The sequence below is a fragment of the Rhinoderma darwinii genome, chromosome 3, assembly GCF_050947455.1.
Source record: "Rhinoderma darwinii isolate aRhiDar2 chromosome 3, aRhiDar2.hap1, whole genome shotgun sequence".
Lineage (NCBI taxonomy): Eukaryota > Metazoa > Chordata > Amphibia > Anura > Rhinodermatidae > Rhinoderma > Rhinoderma darwinii.
Genome location: NC_134689.1, coordinates 35,181,030 through 35,208,344, shown reverse-complemented (window position 1 = coordinate 35,208,344; position 27,315 = coordinate 35,181,030). Strand labels below are relative to the sequence as shown.

At 37.8% G+C, this 27,315-nt stretch overlaps 1 protein-coding gene across 1 annotated transcript in view; it reads left to right on the top strand.

Moving 5' to 3' along the window:
* Positions 1 to 3,218: 3,218 nt before the first annotated feature.
* The window catches only part of LOC142750339 (uncharacterized), a 127,873-nt gene continuing 103,776 nt past the window's right edge, over positions 3,219 to 27,315 (top strand). The window contains exons 1-4 of the mRNA XM_075859337.1: positions 3,219 to 5,820; positions 9,759 to 9,886; positions 14,284 to 16,651; positions 21,417 to 23,852. Of these exons, the coding sequence (XP_075715452.1) occupies positions 3,376 to 5,820; positions 9,759 to 9,886; positions 14,284 to 16,651; positions 21,417 to 23,852 (7,377 nt within the window). The 5' untranslated portion in view covers positions 3,219 to 3,375. The remainder of the gene's footprint in view (positions 5,821 to 9,758; positions 9,887 to 14,283; positions 16,652 to 21,416; positions 23,853 to 27,315) is intronic.

The following is a 27,315-nucleotide window of genomic DNA, read 5'->3' as shown; positions in this document are numbered from 1 at the left end:
AATTTTGATCAAAAATGACATCTTATTGGAAAAAATATCATTTTTTTCATTTCACAGCCCAATTCAAATAGGTGCTGTGAAAAAACTGTGCGGTCAAAATGATAACAAAAACCATAAATGAATTCCTTGAGGGGTGTAGTTTCCAAAATGGGGTCACTTCTGGTGGGTTTCCATTGCTTTGATACCTCTGGGGCTCTGCAAATGCAACATGGCACCCGAAAACCAATCCAGCAAAATCTGGACTCCAACAAACACATAGCGCTCCTTTCCGTCTGAGCCCTCCCATGGGCCCAAACGGCAGTTTATCACCACAAATGGGGTATTGCCGCACTAAGGACAAATTGGGCAACAAAATGGGGTATGTTGTTCCTTGTGAAAATAAGAAATTTTGATCAAAAATGACATCTTATTGGAAAAAATATAATTTTTTTCATTTCACAGCCCAATTCAAATAGGTGCTGTGAAAAACCTGTGCGGTCAAAATGATAACAAAAACCATAAATGAATTCCTTGAGGGGTGTAGTTTCCAAAATGGGGTCACTTCTGGTGGGTTTCCATTGCTTTGATACCTCTGGGGCTCTGCAAATGCGACATGGCACCCGAAAACCAATCCAGCAAAATCTGGACTCCAACAAACACATAGCGCTCCTTTCCTTCTGAGCCCTCCCATGGGCCCAAACGGCAGTTTATCACCACAAATGGGGTATTGCCGCACTAAGGACAAATTGGGCAACAAAATGGGGTATGTTGTTCCCTGTGAAAATAAGAAAATTTGATCAAAAATGACATTTTATTGGAAAAAATATCATTTTTTTCATTTCACAGCCCAATTCAAATAGGTGCTGTGAAAAAACTGTGCGGTCAAAATGATAACAAAAACCATAAATGAATTCCTTGAGGGGTGTAATTTCCAAAATGGGGTCACTTCTGGTGGGTTTCCATTGTTTTGATACCTCAACGCCTCTTCAAACCTGGCATGCTGCCTAAAATATATTCTAATAAAAAAGAGGCCTCAAAATGCACTAGGTGCTTCTTTGCTTCTAGGGCTTGTGTTTTAGTCCACGAGCGCACTAGAGACACATGTGGGACATTTCTAAAAACTGCAGAATCTGGACAATACATATTTAGTAGTGTTTCTCTGGTAAAACCTTCTCTGTTACTAAAAAAAATTGAATAAAATTGAAATTCAGCAGAAAAAATGAAATTTGCAAATTTCATTTCCACTTTGCTTTAATTCCTGTGAAATGCCTGAAGGGTTAAAAAACTTTCTATATGCTGTTTTGAATACTTTGAGGGGTCTAGTTTTTAAAATGGGGTGTTTTATGGGGGTTTCTAATACATAGGCCCCTCAAATCCACTTCAGAACTGAACTGGCACCTTCAAAAAAAGGCTTTTGAAATTTTCTTAAGAATATGAGAAATTGTTGTTTATGTTCTAAACCTTGTAACGTCCAAGAAAAATAAAATAATGTTCAAAAAACGATGCCAATCTAAAGTAGACATATGGGAAATGTGAACTAGTAACTATTTTGGGTGGTATAACCGTCTGTTTTACAAGCAGATGCATTTAAATTCTGAAAAATGCTATTTTTTGTAAATTTTCTCTAAATTTTGCAATTTTTCACAAATAAAGACTGAATATATCGACCAAATTTTACCACGAACATGAAGCCCAAAGTGTCACGAGAAAACAATCTCAGAATCGCTTGGATAGGTTTAAGCATTCCGACGTTATTACCACATAAAGTGAAATATGTCAGATTTGAAAAATGGGCTCTGAGCCTTAAGGCCCAAACTAGGCTGCGTCCTTAAGGGGTTAAAGAGGTTATACCACCACAACAATTTTATCACCTATCCACAGGTGTTTGATCATGGGGTTCAGTCATTCTCTATAGGACCACGGACAAAGCCGAGTGCTGTACTAGGCTATCTCCAGCAGTCCCACAGAGAATGAAATGAGCTGCAGTGGGCACGCTGACCACCGCTCATTCATCCAGCGGACTCGCGACCCCCATTCACTTGATCCGCGGCGGTCCCAGTGGTGGGACCCCCAGCGAGCAAAGACTTATCACCTACCCTATGGGTATTCTGTGTTAAGACAGGGAAATTCCTGACTTCATCAATTAACCAGAGAGGAGAACAATTACACTTGCTATCAGGTTCCACTGCAGATTACATGTGATCAGTAGTGATCATCTTTGGACATCTTGTGATCATCTTTTTTTCAAAGGGAACCCTTCTAACGAAAAAGTATTGCCCACCCCTTATCAAATTCTTTCAGTAAATTTTAGTTATGATTAAGTAATATTGCTTTATAACTTGACCTGTCTGCAGGTTAAGGGATATAACCAATTTTGCTAGTACAGTTGTACAGTATAAAAGACTTGTCAATAGCCCAAAAATTATATTCTACATACAAAAAAATGTGGCCATATTGCACTGATACTGCAGACATGTAGCAGTCTGTGTGGCAGGTAGGACAATCCAGAACACCAAGCAACATTATTGCCATAGATGTAGTCAATGAGCTTTGATGTTTGGCCATAGTTAAATTAGTGTCACTAAACTTCATTTAAACAGAAGTGGAAACTACTAAAAAAAAAAAAACCTTCCCCAAAAAAGTAATTTTTCATAATCCTACATTTTAAGGTGGAAAATGTCTCATAAAAGACAAATCCATAAATTTTATTTGATATTTTATGAAACCATTTTTGATTTCTTATTGTTTGATAAATTAACATAATTACTATCAGCATACTGTATGTACAGACATCCATTTTTCAACCATATCTGTATAATGTCATTCTAAATAAACAAAGTGATTTTTTTTTTTAATTCTACTTATCTGATGTGTTTTTTTTTTTTTTATTATTATTATTATTATTATTATTATTTTTTATTTTTTATTTTATTTTTATTATTATTATTATTATATTAGTTTAGATGAGATTTCTAGAGGATATATACTTTAATATAACAATATATGATCATTCTATAATAATTTCTATTTGATTAAACTATATTTGAATTATTATGCATCTGTATTTAAAAGATTTTAATTCATTCTACTGATAGGAGTAATTCATGGCATTGTCCAGTAGAGGGCATACATGTCATCCTCTAAGATTTTTCAGCTTTACTAGAGAATGTGCTCAGATCAGCTCTGCGCTCTCCTCCCCCTGGCTCAGTGATTCACCCTCCCATTTTTCCTCTCACACAAAGAAGAGCTGCTGCTCCGATGAGAGTCCTGTGGATGTTATTTTTCCTTGGATTTAATGTTTTTTTTCTCGGGTGGAACTGTGAATATATCTCCCTCATGCAGCTTGGATTACACAGGATCTACATGACATCAGAAATCAAGGCAATCATTTAAGATATGGACATCAGAGGCTTTTGTCAGTGCTGGAAATGGCAAGTAGTCTGCTCCTTTCTCCTTTGTAGCTGGGGCTGGGTCTCTGGGCAGCTTCGTTATTCTATTGTTGAGGAGTCTGAGCCAGGGACATTGGTAGGAAATGTAGCTCAGGATCTGGGGATAAAACGTGCAGAGCTCTCTCAGCGCAGGATACATTTAACATCTGACAAATACCCAAAATATTTCAGTATAAATCAGGGAAATGGAGCGTTGGTTGTGAAGGACAGGATTGATAGGGAGAGTCTGTGTGGATCTAGTCCCCGCTGTTTACTGCAGTTAGAGGTTGTGGCTGAGAATCCTGTGGAGCTTTTCAGTCTAGAAATAGAGATTCTGGATATTAATGATAATTCTCCTATGTTTTCAGTCGATCATCACGATATTGAAATAACCGAGGTCCTTACCAGTCCTGGTTCTGAGTTTGAATTAGAAATTGCACAGGACTTAGATGTCGGAGTTAATGGCATCAGTGAGTATATGTTAAATGTTAATCCTTATTTCTCACTGTCCGTGAAGAGTCGTAAGGATGGAACGCTCATCCCTCAGCTGATACTAGAAAAAACCTTAGATAGAGAAGAAAAACAAGAACATAATCTCATTCTCACAGCTATTGATGGAGGAGAACCAGCCAGATCAGGATCATGTCCCATTACCATAACTGTGCTCGATATTAATGATAATCCTCCAGTCTTCAGTCAATCAGTTTATAAAATTACTCTGAGAGAGAATCTCCCTCTAAATACTGTTATATTGACTTTAAATGCAACAGATCTGGATGATGGAGCCAATGGGGAAATTCAGTATTACTTTGGGGGTCACACATCTGAATCTGCCAGAGCAATATTTGATTTAGATCAACACAGCGGAAAAATCTTCTTAATAGGAACTGTCGATTTTGAGGAGCTGAATTTTCATGAACTGGCAATTAAAGCAGTCGACAAAGGATTGCCAAAACTTATAGGGAACTGCCTTGTGCAGGTGGAAATAGAAGATGTAAATGACAATGCCCCAGAAATGTCTTCCACCTCAATGACAAATGATATTCCAGAAAATGCTCCAGTAGGAACTGTTGTTGGATTTATTAATGTGAGAGACAAGGATTCTGGGAAAAATGGAGAAATAAAATTGGACTTATCACCAAATGTGCCCTTTAAAATTAAACAGATCAAAAACCGTTATGCATTGGTCACAGATGGGAATCTGGATAGAGAGGAAATCTCCCAATACACTATAGAGCTGACAGCCTCTGATTTGGGGTCTCCTCCTCTATACAGTAAAACCAGCGTTACCCTCAGTGTGTCAGATATTAATGATAATGCTCCAGTGTTCACACAGTCTACTTATAATTCTTTCATTACAGAGAACAGTGACCCAGGTACTCTCCTATGTACAGTATCTGCTACTGACCTAGATGAGGGGGTTAATTCTGAACTGGTCTACTCCATAGTTGAGAGTCAGATTGACGGCTCCTCTGTATCCTCCTTTGTCTACATTCATTCTAGTGATGGGAATATATATGCTCAGCGTTCCTTTGACTATGAGCATATCCAGGTTTTACAGATCACCATAAGGGTAGAAGACTCCGGATCTCCACAGTTATCTTCTACTGTTCCCGTCTTTATCTTCATTCTGGATACAAATGACAATCCCCCCACTCTGCTGTATCCAGAGCACTCTGAAGACCTCATTGTCCAAGAGAGGATTCCAAAGTCTACAAGTGCCGGATATTTAGTGACAAAACTGTCAGCAGTGGATCTGGACTCTGGTCACAATGCCTGGTTGTTCTTCACTCTCATTGACCCCATCAATTATTCATCGTTTCAAGTGTCTAAACACACAGGAGAGGTGAGAACTGTAAGAGGATTACAGGAGACGGAGAACATGGAGCAACAACTTGTCATTTCTATCAGTGATCAGGGCAATCCTCCATTATCCACCACAGTGACTGTACTTATCAGTATAGCAGATGAGGTTGTAGCAGAAAATTCCAAGTCTCATGATTTTCTCTCAAATGCCAAGACAGCTCCAGATGTCACATTATATTTGATTATTTCTCTGGTGGCCATCAGTGTGGTTTCTCTTGTTACATTCATTATTCTGCTTGTGAAATGTTTAAGAAAGGAGGACAGGGATAGTTTTAGCAGCTGCTGTTTTCTAGAGAAACATCCAACCAAGACCTTTACAGACCAGTATAAGCCGGCCCTTTATCTGAACACAGACGGAACATTGAAGTATATGGAGGTGAGGATGGTTCCTCCTGAACCTCAAGGACAATGTTATACAGCTTGTTTCCCCCCGGCAAATGTCAAGCAGGACTTCAGTTCTATGAATCCGCTGAATTTTCCTCAGCTAAAAGATATGACTGGGGAGAATGATTCTTCATCTGACATGGGCTGGCTAAATGGAAACCAGGTGAGAACATATAGCTCCGATTTTAGTATGTAATCTTACAATAGGACCTTTTACATGAGCCGTCACTTGTAAGAATTTATGAAGAATTTTTTATATATATTTTTGTAATTTTTTCTTGTCTCAATCATAAACAAATCGACCCAGAAGGTTCCAGTATTCAGATGAGTTACATAGTTAGTACGGTTGAAAAAAAGACACATGTCCATCATGTTTTCAATAACTTTTTTTGTAAAGCCCTTTGACTAACACATGTTATGTTGTGATATTTAATATTATGTAAGAGTTTGTAAACCTAAAGTATTTGATCGTAGATTTTATTTTTTAGTTTAGTTATCCATTATTATAGAAATTTATCGTTTTGATTGTATGTATACTTGAATTTTTAATATACTTTTAAATAAAAGCTGAATGAAAATTAGTAAAAAAAAAAGCATAAAATAATAAGAATTCTGTGCGATATTGAAACTGTTAGGGCATGTTCACACAGACTTTTTTTGCATTGATTTCTGTTTCAATATTTCTTTGTTAAACAGTTGAGACATCAGAAAGCATATAGGAACAGTTCTACTCACAGGTAGAAGTAAATAGTTAAAGTTTCAAATAATAAATACATAGTTAATTCGTATGAGTTTTAACATTTTGAGAATTTTGCGTTGGTCTCAATGGGTGGTCAGAGCCAAAACCACGGCATTAAGGATATGCCGCTTTTTTTCCTCGCAAGTGGCTAAAAAAAAAAAACACCACTCCCTCCTATTAAAATCAATGTGGGGCAATTTCGGACATTTTTTTGGCACTAATTCCGACTCACTTTCTGCGTCAGGATCAGCGCTAAAAGTAATCTCATTCTTTTCATGTATTTATACAAGTTTTCTGGCATAAATACATTGAGAAATTTGATGTTCGGGCTTATAAGTGTCAGAAAATATGGGAATAGTTTTGGAAAACGACACCTGGTCCAACCTGGCATTTTTTTCAGACTTTGTCACTTTCGTTAAAGTCTCCATCAATATGTGCTAAACGTGCGCAAGAAAAGATGTGGCTAAACTTGTGTTCATTTACTTGATCAGAGGTATGTACTGTATCTATAGGTGCCACTAACTATTCTGGTCTTATCAGCCTTGATTTAGAGTGGATCATGAATATATTTTTTATTAGTAGTGAAGGGAACTTTTTGTTTACTTAAAATTTTATATTCACACATATGCTATGGGCTTATCCAATGTTGCAATTATTTCTATAGTATATGACATATATTTATATTCAGAAGAAAAAGGCATAATCCTTTTTTAGGCCAATAGACTATGTCCATAGTAGTGTTCTTAGTGTGTAAGTATATGTATGGGATATACTTTTGTGTCATGGTCCTAGTTTGTCTTTTTGTGATGTCCTCCAGCTACATGTAGCATGGATGACATATATAAATATTAAATAGTCACTGCAGAGTACAGTCTACCAACCTTTTTACTCAAAACTACTACATATATAACCTGTATTTATAATGGAAATGTCTAATATTTTTGTGAAATTTTGGAGGAACTTCTTTTTTGATCCTCACATAGTTTACTGTCAAATAATTGTAAACTACACCTAGACAAATGTGTCCCATTGTGATTGTGGGCTTGTCATCTCTAATTCCTTGCTTTTTGCTTTTGAAAGTGTTGATGATATGAAGTGCCCAAATAATAGTACTATGTGCTGCTCAAATAATAATTCTAAAAATGTTCTAAATAGTACCACAGCTATAAATTTCCTAAATAATTAATCTAAGTCTAGACTAATGTGGGGGGATGGGTGGTGGAAGCCAACATGCAAATACCCCTTTTGCCTATTCTATAATCTGGCACTTGTTTAGCATTTGGAGCTTGTCTTGGATGGATCCTACGATCATATGATTTGATAGGTTTATGTACCATCAACCCTTTCAGGACCCGACTCATTTTTTGTTTTTATGCTTTTGTTTTTTCCTCCCCACCTTCAAAAGGTCATAAACTTTTTATATTTCTTTGTTGACACAGCCATATGAGGACTTAATTTTTACGGGACAAGTTGTACTTTCTAATGGTACTATTTAATATTCTGTGCGATGTACTGGGAAGCTGTACAAAAATTCAGAATGGGGTGGAATTGGAAAAAAACAGCAGTTCTCCATTTTCTTATGGGTTTAGTTTTTACAGTGTACATTGTACGGTGAAAATGACATATTATCTTTATTCTGCGGGTCAGTACGATCGCGGTGATACCAAATTTATATAGTTTTTCTTATGTTTTAGTACCTTTAGAAAAATTTAAAAGTTTGAAAGAAACAAATTTTTTTTAGCATCACCATATTGTGAACCCCATAACTTTTTTATTTCTGTGTACAGAGCTGTCTAAGGCGTCTTTTTGTACATGGAAAGATGTTGTTTTTATTAATACCATTTGGGCCAATGTCGGGCATTTAGATCATTTTTTAATGAATTTTTTGTGGTAGTTGAAGTAGCAAAAAAACTGCGATTCCACTATTGTGACCTTTTTTCCCGCTTCGGCGTTCACCGTATTGGATAATTTTTTTTATATTTTTATAGTTCGGCCATTTTTGGACACGGGGATACTTAATGTGTTTATGTTTATTTATTTTTATATGCAATATATTTTAATTTTTTTATTTATTTTTTATATTTTATAAAAACTTTTTCTAATTTTATTTAGCTCCCCTAGGGGGCTTGAACCTGCGATCATTAGATCGCTTAAGCCAAAGACTGCAATATCATAGTATTGTAGTCAATGGCAAAATCAGTGCATTGCTATTGAGATCTGCCTAGCAATCTTCTAGCAGGGCTGGGAGCGTTCACAAGGCTCCCAGCTGCTAGAGCAGTACACCGGCTCCCGCGATCTCGCCGCGCTGGAGCCGGTGACTGGCCCTGAAGTGAAAGAGACCGTTAAAACCCCTCAGATGCCGCTGGTCACATCTGACACTGGCATCTGAGGCGTTAAATGCTTGCGATCAGAAATTTTTCTGATCGGAAGCATTGCCGCTGGATCCCTGCTGTCCAACACAGCAGGGACCTGTCAGCTATGGCACCCGCTCTGCCTGTGAGCGGGTGCCATATTTAAATATCCTTTTACAATGTATATTTACATATCTGCAGTCGTGAAAGGGTTAATCAGAAGTTACATTTTGCACCATTTTGATCTAGCTCTGTCTGTATTTATACTATGCATTGGCTACATGGTCCCATAATAAGGGACTTATAGTGAATTATTGATGTAAATATTGTGTTATATGTTATTTTATGTTAACAATATTGATCCACTTAGTTGGTGATTTATTGAACAGTAATTGCTTAGATATGATCTTCTCCGTTGGGGCGCGACAAATAGAGTTCAGTTGCTTTCTATAGGAAACATTTAAAATTTCCTATTTATTTTCTCTTAAATAGACCTCGTTGCTTGTCATATCATTTTATGCCATTGCTTTCTTTGAGTGGATACAAGAATTGGATTTATCATTCGTATATGTAGTAAATCCTGGATGATATTGTCCTAGTTCTTGTCCGTTGTTGCATCAGAGCAGCCTGGAAATATGTTAGGATGGGTCTATAATGCCATGGAGAGTTTTTATCTACAGGGATTGTCCTTGTTGTTCACTATTACCATCACTTGATATTACAGGACTAAAGCCTGCGTTTGCACTATTGCTAGGTTCTGATGAAAACATGTCTAGTTCAAATTCCTTTCAGATTCTATATTGGTCATGGAGACGGAGTGTGGGTAAAAATCACTGTGTCTAAAGATTTATATGTAATGGGCTGATGGTAAGGACAGGCGTGTAGTACTGTCCCTGCAGGAACGTACCAACACAATTTTCAGGTGGGAAACAGGACTTCTCTTATTTCTCAATTGAGACAGCAAGCTTGGTGGTTACTCATAAATTATGATACAATTCTTAATGGTTACAGTCTCTTCCTGAAGTACAATACTTGGCTGTTACTCTCACAGTGGGCACAGTTTCTTCAACATTAGAAAAGAACAGCAAGTTGTATGGTCTTTGGTTGAGGCCTAGTGAACAAGATGGCTGCCAGCTTTTGTATGAACCTTCATGCAGCGATGCGTCTAAGGGAGGTGGCTCCCTGCCACATCATACACCACCAAGGCATTAAATCGAAAGGTTGCACTAGTCACTTATATAAGAATGCCCTGGAGCCTCCAGGGATGTCTGCTAGTTAGTCACTACCCATTTCCGGAGTCCACCTGACTATCGGCTGTGCGCGCTTTGTAGCTTCACACTTGTGGTTTTATACAGAGAGAGGTCCATTTAAACACAGTAAACAGGGGTACCGCCTCTTTAAGAGTATCATTTTAACTGGTTCAAACCACACACAGTGCAATTTACCAGTAACTTGTATTTACACTCCTTGATTCCAGGGGCTCAATTGCAAACAGACTATCAGACTAACGAGCCTCTGCCGTTCTCTGTCAATTTCCTAATGACCCCTCTGATGGCTTCCAGTACCCCATTCTCAGCCTCACTATCCTCACACAGTGGGCTCACAGTCTCCAGTCCTCCTCAGGTTTTCATCACCCTTTCTCTATGCCTTTTTCTTTAGCCCACTGACGTGTTTCTTGGTGACTAGCTAGGCTCAGACCTCTGCTCATTCTCACAGAAGTTCTCACTCACATATGCACTTACTGCACAAGCACTACCAGCTTTGACTTTTTTAATAGAGCCAGCTCCCTGGGGACTACATTCTCCTGACTGAGCTACACAGGCTCCCAAAGCACTCCATGTGGTCTCAGGCCACTCTGACTTACTTCCTGTATCTCAGCTCTTCTTCTAGTCTGTGGTACAGTGGCAGCAGAAAATAGTGCAGGCATGCATACAATGCATTGGAATACATCTAGTCAGTATAAAGTACCATAAAGTGCCACATCATCACATACACTATTTCTGAATACAAACATAATCGTTTAGTTTGTAAGGGGGTAAATGTGTCATCGTGCATTCTCTACATCTACAGTGCATCCCCTACACCCCCAACAGCCACTATTCATGCCACGTAGTATGTATTTGGTAATATAGTGCAGTCTAAAGCTTTTAATCTGTAACTTCAAGCAATCATATCTCCACATATTGTATATATAGATTAAAGCTTCATTTTATGAATATATCCTCTGTGACTGTAAACTTTCTGCTACTTTTTAAAAAAAATATTAAAATTGAAACTGTTACGATGAGGGTATTAGATAGTTGAGCCTGTGCATGTTATGGGACAATTGATAATTTTTAGTAAATTTAGATTCTGTATCTAGTAAATGACTTGCTGTAACTATAACCCTACATGCACTGTTTTTATGGCTGTTATACAAAAGATAATAACCAATAAAATATTGCAACCATGACATCCGATTAATTATGGTAAGAGAATCTGTAATATTCCATATGGATCTTAATCAATTACAGCTTAATATTATTTTCTATCTTTTCTATCTAAAGTAATATCCACAGTATTTTGGTACATACTGTAAACATGCAATAGATGTAACCATTTTGAATACATTAAGGCCCTGTTCGCACTTACATTAGCTCTTTTCTGCTTTATGACGACTAACATGGTATGGGATGATGCTCTATATTATTCAGTAAAAAGAGACAATATAAGTCAATAGGATCTGTCAAGATCTGCTAGGTGCCGTAGCTACTATAAAAATAAAAGCCATGAAGCCAGTGTGCACCAAGACTAACATTGGCCATGCTTTGCGGAAGCAGTATGTGTCCTATACAGCTTATTTTGTAGTGTATTTAAGGCTGGCATTAGGTTATTTTGTGCCATGTGGGATACTTTCTAGTAAAGTCCTCCGTAGTGTACTCTATAGTGTCAGATGATATACTTATACAGTGCCCAATAAACATTGCAGTAAGTGCCCATATAACGCATGTAGCTGCATCCTAAGTAGCTGCTTATGTCCAGGCTCATGCACCAAATTTTGGATCAAGGGTGAAAGTTCCGACTGCCCAGGCCATCAGGTCCAGTGATGATCAGTAGTGGCGGATGATGCACCCTACACAGGTCACACATCCCTAGGACTCGATCTTAGTGCACTCCCGGTCAGTGCAGATATGGAAATAAAGCAAGATTCATTGAGATACAATTGCAGAACTAAAATAACTGATTTTGTTCAAACTAGAATATTTAGTATAATTCTTTGGAAGCCATTTATATATATTTTTTTTTAAATTCTTGTAGAAATGACTACACCATTTCACTGTATACAATTTGAAACTTGTCAAATGCTCATATACTCCTAGATAACAGTAATAAAATAACAATTATATTGTGGTTTGGTGACTGTAACATCATTGTATTGTCCACACAGATTGCACAAGCTACAATTCCGTTACAACATCTATTTCGGCATTAGGCAAAATTATATCATGTCAAGGGTAACCGGACACGTCAGCTACTGTAATTTCACCTTCCACCATCAGTTATTATTATCAGGGCCGACTCCAGGCTTTATGTGGGCCCTAGGGCAATTTTATCTCAGTGGACCCCCTTATGCCTCAACTTCTTTCATCCTCCCAATAGACTATACACCAATAATGGCACCAGTGACATTTTTGTCATCATTTTTGCGTTTGTTTTTTTTTTTGCGTGTTTGTAACAATGACATAAATATATTTTCGTGCCATTTTTACCAAAAGGAGGAACATGGCCGATGTATGCTGCAAAGTCTCAAAGTCTGTAATTTAACCCTCTAACTGCCAGAAAACGTGGGTGCTGTACTTGTTTACATAGAATATTTTTGTTCTTGCCTGTTCACATTACTAGCCAGAACAGCCATTATTGATATATAGTCAACTTAACTGTAGGAGATCTTGTTTTCTGAGAGATGAGCTGTATTTTTTAGGTGCCATTTTGCCATACGCATAAGTAACCCTTCAATTTCTATTAACTTTTATTATGAGTTAAATGCAAAAAAAAAAGATATTGTATATATTGTTACATTAAGGCCACATACTGTGCATATAATTTTACTTATTTTTTTTTCAGTGGCAGATCAATAACTGTGTTCCTTTTTACCTGCTTCATCTCATTTTTATTCTATTGGTTGAGTCATTATTGAATAGTGGAAATTCTATGGATTGAACCTCAACTAATGACACTTGCTGGAGTTTTTCCAGGCATAGCCAAAATTTTTGTAAGCACAAAATATTTAAATAATAAACGTACTAATACTCTTACCTGTAAAGTTTACCTCCAATTATATTTAAAAACTTGTATAGTACAGGAGTGTGCACAATAATCATTTTTCTAACCTGCTTGTATATACTTAATAGCTGACTATAAAGCCTCCAAAAAAGAAATCAGAGCTGACAGGAGACTAAAGGGGAAGATGCTTACCTAGCGAAGCTGCCACTACGAGTGGTCAGCAAAGGGAGACAGCGTTTGGATCCCCCACCAAACAAACATTAATGGCACATCCTAGAGACGAGACAACCGCTTCAACTCATTCTCTATTTTTTTTATTCTGTATCACAGGATGTTTTTGTGTCTGTAATCCACTCTTCTCATTATACTTTATAGTCTCAGAAATTTTAGATTGGATTTTTTATGTATTAAGAATAACAGAATCAAACTTTGCTGCTGTGGTTACAATTGCTAAAATATAAGAAACTATTTAATTTAATATTTATGGTTAAAATGAAAACACATTTTTATAAAAAACTTTAAATATTCAATAATGTACAAAAATACATGTGCAATTTAGAAAATCTTCTAGTCAGAGGATAAGTCTACTATAGTCAGAGCTTATACTTAAAAATGCCGTAAAAATGTAACTACAATTTTAAGGACAGTTTTATTGCACTAAATATTATTTATAAATCAAATGGTTTGCAAGACGCATTATATATATGTTTATGTAAAAAATAAAACCGCCCATTGGAACAGATCAATAGAGTACCAAGAGAACTGTAGGGTCCTTGTGGCATCTTAAATGCTCACAATGTAATCTTTAAAATGAATGTAAATAAAGGTAAAGCCTAGGCAAATGGCAGTTTTATATATATATATATATATATATATATATATATATATATATATATATATATATATATATATATATAGTTGTAGTTATAATTATTGGCCAGAAGAGGGCAGACACGTCATCCAGATTTTTGTTAGGAGACCGGCTCATGTCAGCTCTGCGCTCTCCTCCCCCTGGCTCAGTGATTCACCCTCCCATTTTTCCTCTCACACAAAGAAGAGCTGCTGCTCCGATGAGAGTCCTGTGGATGATTTCAATGCAGGAAAACCAGGATTTTCCCTTTCCTAGGATTTATATTTTTGCTGCTCGCACACTTGGATTGATGGGATGATGATTATTTTCTACACATTTTAGAAGAAGGATTTAAGATATGGACAATCAGAGCTTTGTAAAGGCTTGGAAATGGCAAGTAGCTTTCTCCCTTTTCCTTTGTAGCTGGGGCTGGGTCTCTGGGCAGCTGCGTTATTCTATTGCTGAGGAGTCTCATCCAGGGACTGTTGTGGGGAATGTCGCTCGGGATCTGGGGGTAAATCTGCCTGATATTAATACAAGGAGACTGAGTTTGGGATCAGAAGGAAGCAGCAGATTATTCTCTATAGAGCAGAAGAATGGAGCTCTGGTTGTATATGAGAGGATTGATAGGGAGAGTCTGTGTGGATCCAGCCTGAGCTGTTTACTGCATCTAGAGGTTGTGGCTGAGAACCCCCTGGAGCTGCACAGTCTGGAGATTGAGATTCTGGATATTAATGATAATTCACCTATTTTCTCAGTTTCTGATCAAATTATAAAAATTACAGAATTAATCACAAGTCCGGGAGTTAGATTCCCTCTAGAAGCTGCTACTGATTTCGATATAGGAAAAAACAGTGTCAGGCAGTATAAAATGAATCAAAATCCATATTTTTCTTTATTAGAAAAAAAACGCAATGATGGAACTCTTATTGCTGAATTGGTATTGGAAAAAATTCTAGATAGAGAAGAGAAAGCGGATCACAAGCTTATTCTTACTGCTATAGATGGGGGAGAACCGGCCAGATCAGGATCCACTGAGATAACAATTATAGTTTTAGATATTAATGATAATCCTCCCGTTTTCCAGCAGCCAAGCTATAAGGTAGAAGTGCTGGAAAATATAGCCCAAAAAACACTCATTATAAAACTAAATGCCACAGATCTAGATGACGATGCAAATGGAGATGTTTCCTATTCCTTTGATCACCATACCTTGGAATCTGCAAAACAAATATTTGATATAAATTCACAAACTGGTGAAATATTTGTAAAAGGATCTGTGGATTTTGAGGTAGCAAAATCTTATGAATTATTTGTGAAGGCAGGAGACAAAGGATCACCTAAGCTGGAAGGACGATGTGTGGTTCAGGTGGATATCAGAGATGTAAATGATAACACCCCAGAAATAATTTTTACTTCTAAAAATAATGCAGTTCCTGAGAATTCCCCGATAGGAACCGTGGTTGGATTCGTCACAGTCAGAGATAAAGATTCTGGTAAAAATGGTGAAATTAGACTGGATTTATCACCAGATTTACCCTTCACATGCCAGCCCATGTCACAGCGTTATGCTCTGGTCACTAGTGGACATCTGGACAGGGAGAAGGTCTCACAATATACTATTATACTGACGGCATCTGATCTGGGCTCTCCATCTCTCAGCAGCCAGATTATTATCAGTCTTAATATTTCTGATGTTAATGATAATCCTCCAGCATTTCTACACAACGTCTACAATGCCTTCATATCAGAGAACAATGAGGCCGGCGGACTGTTATGTACAGTATCTGCTGTAGATCCGGATGAGGGAGCGAATGCAAACCTCATTTACTCCATCGCCGAGAGCCACATCCATGGGTCTCCTGTCTCTTCATTTGTCTACATTAACTCCGACACCGGGAAGATTTATACACAAAGGTCTTTTGACTACGAACAATTCCAGGTTCTGCAGATCACAGCAAGAGTGGAAGATTCTGGATCTCCAAAATTATCCTCCAATGTTTCTGTCTTCATATTTATTCTGGATACAAATGACAACTCTCCCGCCATCTTATACCCGGAGAATACAGGGGAGACCATTGCCCAAGAGACCATTCCACGATCTGCTGCTGCTGGTTATTTAGTCAGTAAGGTCTCTGCAGTGGATATCGATTCTGGGCACAATGCCTGGCTCCTCTATAGTCTTGTTCAGTCTGCCAGTCCTGCTTTATTCCACATCTCTGAATACACAGGAGAAGTCAGGACTCTCCGAGGTTTACATGAGACAGATAACACGGAGCAGCGACTTATGATTGCCGTCAGGGACCATGGGGAACCTTCTATGACAACTTCAGCCACCATCATTGTGAATATATTAGACAGTATTGCTCAGGAAAGTCCTAAATCTCAAGACTTTCTTACAAATGCCAAATCCACCCCAGACCTGACTCTTTATCTTATTGTCTCCCTTGTGGCCATCAGTGCAGTTTTTCTGGTCACATTTACTATATTACTTGTCAGGTGCCTTAGAAAGAATTATTATTCTGGGTGTGGATTCTGTTTTACTGATAAATCATATTCTACAACTTATATGGATCAGTACAAACCAACCCTTTACCTGAACTCAGATGGGACATTGAAGTACATGGAGGTGCGGATGGCTCCGCCAGAAGCTCCAGGGTCTTGTTATCCGCCTTGTTTCCCTCCAGCAACAGATATTCTTCATTCAACATTATCTAAATCCCAGAATAGTTCTCAGGTAACGGAGTCTGGAAAAACTTCTAATTTAAATTGGTTTGGTGAGCTTAATCAGGTGAGAAACCCCCTCAATATATTCCCGTAATTACATTTTCTAAAGCTTTTTTTATTTTTTTTACTGCAATATTTAACTTTTTACTTGTGTATTTCTTTTATTGTTGTGAAATCAGAGGTACAGTACAGCAGCTTCTTGAAATTAGCTTAAAAATATTTATGAAACATAGATAGAGGGTTGGCAATCAGAACAAGATCTTCAGATCGTCTAAGTGAATTAAAATCCAATTTATCTAATACATACATCAATGACATATAAAGTTAATTGCACACATGTATGCTCTGAGAATATATATGAATATATATATATATATATATATATATATATATATATATATGTGTGTGTGTGTGTGTATAATGAGAAATACTATATATATATATATATATATATATATATATATATATATATGTATATATATATATATATAAATCCCAAAAATATTGCACATGGGGCAATAAAGTACCCTCATTTTTTAAATGATACTGCGGTGTGCTGCCTGTTTTTTGGATTTCTGTATAGCTGGGAACTTGGTCTGCTCCCACGGGCTTGCACCCACATCTCCTACCCGGTGCTGCTGGATCGTCTGTTTTACTATATATATATATATATATATATATATATATATAGTATTTCTGACTATACACACTATCTGACTATTGTCTGACTATACACATTAGTATAAAGCTATGCTTGTCTATATACAACCTTTACATATTTCGGCCATTGGCATCATTGGTGTTTACACAGTAGGCCCAGGTATAGGTTCTGCACTGTTGCCGGAAAAAATAGCCTATGCCCCTGATACTTACAAGTAGTATATATACCAAATATCATATTTTAATGGATACATTTATTATAAAGCTCTCTGCTATCAGGTGATGTTTATGTTCTTTATGTCATTTCTTTTTTTAGATATCAAATAGCAAAATTGATAAATATTATTTGACTATCTGATGTTTAGGTGTCATCATTGTACTAGACTTAGTAAGTGTCTCAGTGGTTCGCCCTGTTCCATTGAAGCACTGATGATCTGTGGCTTCTTATGAAATTGGCACTAGTGTCTGAGATAGAGAAATAAGATTGAGTCCCATGGGGGATAGGGATGGATTTAAGTGATGACAATCTCTGTTGTGCATTGCAGCATATGGAATAGGATCTAATAAATATGGCATTTTTTGCTATAATGAATGTTACACATTATTATACAGGGTGGGCCATTTATATGGATACACCTAAATAAAATGGGAATGATTGGTGATATTAACTTCCTGTTTGTGGCACATTAGTATATGGGAGGGGGGAAAATTTTCAAGCTGGGTGTTGACCATGGTGGCCATTTTGAAGTTGGCCATTTTGTATCCAACTTTAGTTTTTTCAATGGGAAGAGGGTCATGTGACACATCAAACTTATCGAGAATTTCACAAGAAAAACAATGGTGTGCTTGGTTTTAACGTTACTTTATTCTTTCATGAGTTATTTACAAGTTTCTGACCACTTATAAAACCGCAGAAGAAATGCTAGCACAGGCTTCCAGTATCCGTAGTTTCAGTTGCTGCACATCTCGTATCTTCACAGCATAGACAATTGCCTTCAGATGACCCCAAAGATAAAAGTCTAAGGGGGTCAGATCGGGAGGCATTTCTTCTGCGGTGTTGCTATCAGTGTGTGAAGAGTGGGAGAAGAGGGTTGCATTGACAATCCAACACAATGGGCAGCACTTTGAACACATTTTATAAGTGGTCAGAAACTTGTAAATAACTCATGAAAGAATAAAGTAACCAATCAAATTCCAGTTTTCATTCTTTCATTCTTTCATTCTTGATATTCACTTATACAATTGAAAGTTGAAACCTGTATCGTTTCTATGGGCAACTGCTCCACTTTTCCTTTGCACCAGTTTTGATAAATCGCCCCAATTTAATCATTCCTCAATTGTATTTTTCAGTAATTGTTTTTTTATTTTGTACCTATAATTGTATCTATCCGGCATTGTCAGTTGTTTTTTCGCTGTGTCCGTGTCCACTTCTATCAAATACAGAGGTATAACTTGATCGCACACCTACCATGCGCCATTTATAATTCTGATGTCTGAGGGGCAGAGGGGCTTACCTCTGCTCCCTTATACCTGTTCCCCTGCTAAAATATCTGCCTTTACCCACCTGGCGTCTGCTTCCTATACTCCTATAGATGATATGAGTTAGTGATCATGGCGGGAGAAGCTGACACATTGTACTGTAGATAACTTCAATGATCTATTGTTAGCAATATCGTTTTATTTATTGTGCATCTTGTATTGACTAGCAGAACGCTATAACTCAGGTTGAGATTATTGTCTATATAATTTAGGTTTATGGGGACTGGTATTAGATTGTGGATTGGATTTCTGGTTCTGCTTATCTACTGAGGAGCAAAGGATTGAGCATGTTTTAATCCAACATGCTCTATCTGTGCTTTCCCCTATAGGAGACATTGGAGGACAATCAGGGTTCTCCTATATACATTAGATTACACTGATAATACAATAGGCCCACATATATCTAATGTTTAGGACCAGTTTAAGAGCAACTTTAGGCAGGAAGATTTCTTACCAACACCATTGATAAGTGAGACCCCTGCCTGTCCTTATACCCCTCAGTGGTAAATAGCGTCATTCATTTTCTGTAATGTAAATACAGTATCCTGAACACATATCTATTCATATTTTTTAGATTTTACATATTTGTCCTACAAAACTATAGGGTTATCCAACTTGTAAAAAAAAAAAAAAAAGAACAGCAAATGTTATAAAATAAAAACAGTATCAATACTCAGCTTTTCTTCTTCTTTCCACTGGCAGTACGGCACTTACTCTCTGATAGTCCTCCCCATGCTTGTTTTTAAGCCAGCAGCATGTGACCAGTGCAGCCAATCAGACGCCTCACTGGTCACTTGCCATACTCCTTGCATCACCGCTCAGTGATGAGAGCCATGATACCAGGAATACGGCATGTGACTACTGAGGCCCCTTATTGGCTGCTGGCTGCTTGCAAACAAAAGCTGTGAGGACCGCTGGAGCGTCAGCTGTGAATTGCCGGTGGAACAAAGAAGAGATGAGTACTGATTCTTTTTTTATTTTATAACATTTGCTGCTGTTTTTCCATTGTTTTTGCTAGTTAGATAACTCTTGTAATATAAGACAAAGACAACCTGAGTAAACACAAATACTTTTTCATAGCTTTATATATTTTGAGAAATCGCTATCCACACCATCGGAAATGTTTGCATCAGGCCTAAAAGCTTGCTGGCTTAAATTAGATTCTAATTTTGTATTGTTAGGTTGTTTGATGCATATGTATAAATTATATTTTATATAGCAAGCTCCACCCTGTTACAATAATGTCATAAGGTAACATTGTGTCATAGAACACCCCCATATGTTGCTTTTAGGTTCCTAAGGACACTAATTTCGTGCTTATAAATAACCTTAGTGCATTGCTCACAGGTATTGCAACTGGCGATCTATTCCTTATATATCTGCATGATTGTGATATTAATGAAAATAGAAAGTATGTTACATTTGTACATCGATTAAAAAAGACAGAAGTCCATCAAGTCCAGTTTATAGTCCAACCGTGTGATCCTTTAAACTGCATATAAAGTTGGTGCCCGATAATCTTATGCAATCTGTATATAAATTCATGGTCAAATCTTCTTTTATATTTTATACTTAAACTTAAGTTACAGAATTGTTTATTCGCTCGACTTTCATCGAGGGCACTATTAATAATTACATGCAATGAAATATTAATGTGTAGCGTATCCTGTGATGTCTGTGAATAGCATTAGTGCTAGTGCTAATACTAGGTCCTGTAATAAACCCCCTATATGAACAATACAACAATAAACTATCATTAGCAATAACAAATGAGCACTACTAATATTTTTCGATTTTTCATGTGGTTAGTGATAGTGTCATTTCCCTGTGCTGTGTGCTGCATTACAGACCAAGGTGTTGGTATCTAAAACGGAGCAGGGCCTGATATGAGGGATTCAGTTGTTTGTACCTTGCTAAACAAGCGAAAAGATACTAGAATAATCTGGTTCAGACTATAAATGGTCATTTAGTATCATCATTGTCATCATCGCTGTGTATTAGGGCTTTAGGTACTGTAATTCCCATACTTGGTGGGCTGGGCCTTTACCATTACTGGAACTAATAGTGTAGCAATTCTCTGACTGGTGAATGGCCAATGAATGTTTACATTTTTATTAGATATCTAGTCCCTGACTTTCCATAGGAAACTAGTATTTTTTTTTAACACGTTAGGTGCTGGTATTAAATAATTAAAATAAACAAATTATAGTTAAATAAAATGTTTGTCATAAGTAATATAGCTTTCCTTTTATTTTTGTGCACTAATGTTTCAGCACTTTTTTTTCGCCACAGTAAAGATATGCAATATTATAAATACCAAAGATACTGTATTACTATAAAAATACAAAGTTGTAATTAATATTATTGGCCAGAAGAGGGCAGACACGTCATCCAGATTTTTGTTAGGAGACCGGCTCATGTCAGCTCTGCGCTCTCCTCCCCCTGGCTCAGTGATTCACCCTCCCATTTTTCCTCTCACACAAAGAAGAGCTGCTGCTCCGATGAGAGTCCTGTGGATGATTTCAATGCAGGAAAACCAGGATTTTCCCTTTCCTAGGATTTTTGCTGCTCGCACACTTGGATTGATGGGATGATGATTATTTTCTACACATTTTAGAAGAAGGATTTAAGATATGGACAATCAGAGCTTTGTAAAGGCTTGGAAATGGCAAGTAGCTTTCTCCCTTTTCCTTTGTAGCTGGGGCTGGGTCTCTGGGCAGCTGCGTTATTCTATTGCTGAGGAGTCTCATCCAGGGACTGTTGTGGGGAATGTCGCTCAGGATCTGGGGGTAAATCTGCCTGATATTAATACAAGGAGACTGAGTTTGGGATCAGAAGGAAGCAGCAGATTATTCTCTATAGAGCAGAAGAATGGAGCTCTGGTTGTATATGAGAGGATTGATAGGGAGAGTCTGTGTGGATCCAGCCTGAGCTGTTTACTGCATCTAGAGGTTGTGTCTGAGAACCCCCTGGAGCTGCACAGTCTGGAGATTGAGATTCTGGATATTAATGATAATTCACCAATATTTCCGAGCACTAATCAGATTATAAAGATCACTGAGCTAGTAACAAGTTCAGGTAAACAATTTCCTTTAGAGAATGCTCAGGATTTAGATGTAGGAATTAATAGTGTCAGTAAGTATATATTGAAAGCAAATCCATATTTTTCATTGTCCACAAAAAAGCGCAATGATGGAACTCTTATTGCAGAATTAGTGCTGGGAAAGACTCTAGACAGAGAAGAAATAGCGGAGCACAATCTTATTCTCACTGCTATAGATGGCGGAGAACCAGCCAGATCAGGATCCACTGAGATTACAATCATTGTATTAGATATTAATGATAATGCTCCAGTGTTTGATCAGTCTCTGTATAAGGTAAATGTTCCAGAAAATATTCCTCTGAAAACTACCATTGTAAAAGTCAATGCTTCTGATCTAGATGAAGGTATAAACAGTGAATTTATATTTTCCTTTGATCATCGCACTTTAGAAGCTGCAAAGAAAATATTTGATTTAAATCCTAATACAGGGGAAATATTTAACAAAGGGATTGTGGATTTTGAAAGTGACAATTTTTTTGAACTGTTTGTTAAAGCTGTAGATAAAGGGTCATCTAAACAAGAAGGACACTGTGTTGTCCAAGTAACAATAGAAGACGTCAATGATAACACTCCAGAAATAAGTTTTATATCTAAAAATAATGCAGTTCCAGAAAATGCCCCCATAGGAACGGTGGTTGGATTCATCACAGTCAGAGATAGGGATTCTGGTAAAAATGGAGAAATTAGACTGAATTTATCACCAGATTTGCCCTTCACATGCCAACCCATGTCACAGCGTTATGCTCTGGTCACTAGTGGACATCTGGACAGGGAGAAGGTCTCACAATATACTATTATACTGACGGCATCTGATCTGGGCTCTCCATCTCTCAGCAGCCAGATTATTATCAGTCTTAATATTTCTGATGTTAATGATAATCCTCCAGCATTTCTACACAACGTCTACAATGCCTTCATATCAGAGAACAATGAGGCCGGCAGACTGTTATGTACAGTGTCTGCTGTAGATCCGGATGAGGGAGCGAATGCAAACCTCATTTACTCCATCGCTGAGAGCCACATCCACGGTTCTCCTGTCTCTTCATTTGTCTACATTAACTCCGACACCGGGAAGATTTATGCACAAAGGTCTTTTGACTACGAACAATTCCAGGTTCTGCAGATCACAGCAAGAGTGGAAGATTCTGGATCTCCAAAATTATCCTCCAATGTTTCTGTCTTCATATTTATTCTGGATACAAATGACAACTCTCCCACCATCTTATACCCGGAGAATACAGGGGAGACCATTGCTCAAGAGACCATTCCACGATCTGCTGCTGCTGGTTATTTAGTCAGTAAGGTCTCTGCGGTGGATATCGATTCTGGGCACAATGCCTGGCTCCTCTATAGTCTTGTTCAGTCTGCCAGTCCTGCTTTATTCCACATCTCTGAATACACAGGAGAAGTCAGGACTCTCCGAGGTTTACATGAGACAGATAACACGGAGCAGCGACTTGTGATTGCCGTCAGGGACCATGGGGAACCTTCTATGACAACTACAACCACTATCATTGTGAGTATATTAGACACTATTGCTCAGGAAAGTCCTAAATCTCAAGACTTTCTTACAAATGCCAAATCTACCCCAGACCTGACTCTTTATCTTATTGTCTCCCTTGTGGCCATCAGTGCAGTTTTTCTGGTCACATTTACTATATTACTTGTCAGGTGCCTTAAAAAGAATTATTATTCTGGATGTGGATTCTGTTTTACTGATAAATCATATTCCACAACTTATATGGATCAGTACAAACCAACCCTTTACCTGAACTCAGATGGGACATTGAAGTACATGGAGGTGCGGATGGCTCCACCAGAAGCTCCGGGGTCTTGTTATCCGCCTTGTTTCCCCCCTATCACAGACATTCCGCATTCTACATTATCTAAGGCTCAGTTATCGGATATAGTAAGGGAGCCTGAACATATTTCTGATTCCAGTTGGTGTAGTGAACCTAAACAGGTGAGATCTATTATGTGCACTATGACATTTTATATATATATATATATATATATATATATATATATATATATATATAGCTATACTATATATATATATAGCTATACTATATATTTTTGGAGTATTGTTTTATATATAGTTCTTACATTAATCAATGTACAGCAATTTTTTCTGACCTCATATAATTTTCTTTATTTCTGCACTCAGGTAAAAGGTGCCTTCAGACATAGTTTATTCTTTGGTTTGCTTGAACGGTTATAATTTGGACTGTCATTGGCCTATTTATTTGTCAGTAGGATTATAGGATTTTACTGGTTTTAATTTTATATAAAAAAAACTTGTTGATAGCAAATAATTTGTATACTCAATGAATATTTACATCAGCTTGTCAGTGTTTGGCCTCATGCACACGAACGTGCTTTTGCGGCCGCAATTCCCCCAAAAATCCATCGGAGAATTGCGGCCCCATTCATTTCTATGGGGCCATGCACACGACCGTAGTTTTTACGGTCCGTGCATGGCCCGGGAGCCTGGACCGCAGAAAGAACGGACATGTCTTATTCCGGCCGTGTTCTGCGGTCCGGGCTCATTGAAAATAATGGCTGTGGCCATGTGCATGGCCCGCGATTTGCGGGTGGCTCGCGGCTGACAATCCGCTGCCGGCTGACCCGAAAATCACGGCCGTGCACATGGCTATGGTCGTGTGCATGAGGCCATAGAGATATAACATTGTAGGGTTTTTGAATAGGTTCGCAGGTTGTATTTAGTGTTTTTACTGTTGTCCATGACGTTTTAGATTATGGGAATATATAGCAGCAGATATAAATATTTCCCACATTGTGTGCATAGATCTTGCAGATCTGTATGATAATTTTATGATGTTAATATTTATTGTGCTTCTTATCTGTATAACCCATGTGGTGTATACGGCCAGCAAGAAAGGCGTCATGTAAACATGTAATCTCTCAGATCCTTAAAGAGGCTCTGTCACCAGATTTTGCAACCCCTATCTGCTATTGCAGCAGATAGGCGCTGCAATGTAGATTACAGTAACGTTTTTATTTTTAAAAAACGAGCATTTTTGGCCAAGTTATGACCATTTTTGTAGTTATGCAAATGAGGCTTGCAAAAGTCCAAGTGGGTGTGTTTAAAAGTAAAAGTCCAAGTGGGCGTGTATTATGTGCGTACATCGGGGCGTTTTTAATACTTTTACTAGCTGGGCGCTCTGAAGAGAAGTAACATCCTCTTCTCTTCAGAACGCCCAGCTTCTGACAGTGCAGATCTGTGACGTCACTTCCCCAGGTCCTGCATAGTGACGGCCACATCGGCACCAGAGGCTACAGTTGATTCTGCAGCAGCCTCGGCGTTAGCAGGTAAGTCGATCTTACCTGCAAACGCTGATGCTGCTGCAGAATCAACTGTAGCCTCTGGTGCTGATGTGGCCGTCACGATGCAGGACCTGTGAGTGACGTCACAGATCTGCACTGTCAGAAGCTGGGCGTTCTGAAGAGAAGAGGATGTTACTTCTCTTCAGAGCGCCCAGCTAGTAAAAGTATTAAAAACGCCCCGATGTACGCACATAATACACGCCCACTTGGACTTTTACTTTTAAACACACCCACTTGGACTTTTGCAAGCCTCATTTGCATAACTACAAAAATGGTCATAACTTGGCCAAAAATGCTCGTTTTTTAAAAATAAAAACGTTACTGTAATCTACATTGCAGCGCCTATCTGCTGCAATAGCAGATAGGGGTTGCAAAATCTGGTGACAGAGCCTCTTTAAGGAGCCTTAATAATGCTCCCATAGTAGCGCTTTTGGCCTCTACATATCTTGTTATGCTTACAATTTAATTAGAATTTTATATATATATATATATATATATATATATATATATATATATATATATATGAAGCACTGTTTCTATGAGAGAATGTCTCCATACATGTGGCACCTGACAGAGCCTGTATGGAAGCGCATGAAGGCTGAGCATCTCCGTACTAGGGACCTATATCGCCTCTGTGCACTTCCATACATTTTCTGTGCATACGGCTCTGCCATATGAGACTTGAACCCAAACGCACACTATATTATATTATACTATACCATAATGATGGATTGTGTAATGATAAAGGCAGACATGCATATTTATACATGAATGCAAATACTGTATACATACTCATATACATACATTTACACAATACACATACAAACGTCAAAACTTATTGAAAGGTAAAATACAGACATCTATCGGTCATTGTATGAGAGATATATTTTTTATGAAAATCAACGTGCTTGAGTACTTTGACATTTATACAATACCTCAAAAACCATTTTTATTTAATATTTTTAATATAACAAATCATTTAACAAATCATTAAATAATATAAAATTAAGTGTCTAATATGCAGTTAGGAACCAGACAGATGATTTTTGAATCAATATAGTTAATGTATTAATGCTAAGCTTTTGATCAAGTCAAAAAGGAGCAAAGCAAAACAGAGCGACTGAGGGATATGTGTCAAAAGTAAGGATCGTCTATCCAACAGAGGGACACTTGGGAGGTTTGCACATAAAAGACACAAAACCACATTGCTAAACATATACTGTATATACTGTACACTCATCGTGTTAGTATGAGTACTCACTTAGAAAGGACATCTGGTCATCAGGCGCCACTCAGCAGGTCCTCTAGGAACAAGACCCATGGACTGCTATTCCTCGCGCATCCCACTAGACAATGCATGCACACAGTAAAAAAATAGAGATCTGTTGCCATTGATTTCTGAACTCTTTGATCTCATACGAGGAGTCAAGATTTTTTCGAAACTAGACCTGCGTGGGGCTTACAACCTAACCGATTCACCGGGGTGACGAATGGAAGACTGCATTTAACACCCGTGACGGACACTATGAATATCTAGTATTGCCCTTCGGCCTGTGTAAAGCTCCCGCAGTCTTCCCAGAGTTCGTTAATGACAATCCGACAGTGATTATAGAATAGTCACTAATGCCGAAACATCAGATGATGCTGTAGGTACTTAGGGTACTCCACTATTAGGGCATACTGTGCTGATGAGGTGTCCTCTATATGAACCCTTTTTATTATATAGACCTAGGTGCCACATTACCCTGGGCTCTCTCCTTTGTGGATCGTTGCTGTCCTTCCAACACAATGGATACTAAAGGAAAATGAGCAAAACTCTTCAAACTGGACAAACATAAGCACTTGACTTGGACTTCTATAAATGAATCATGTAAATGTTTTTCATACTTTATGAAATGCATTGAGAATCTCCTCACTTGGACTTCTAACACTTTCTTATGTTATCATCTATAAAGAGCTATAATATTCCAGATGGCTATTGTTACATATTTCTAGACTTACAGATCAGATCTTTTCACCGGTAGATCCATTTTTATCAGTAATCTCAGAATATGCATAGTTGTTACACTGACCTTTAT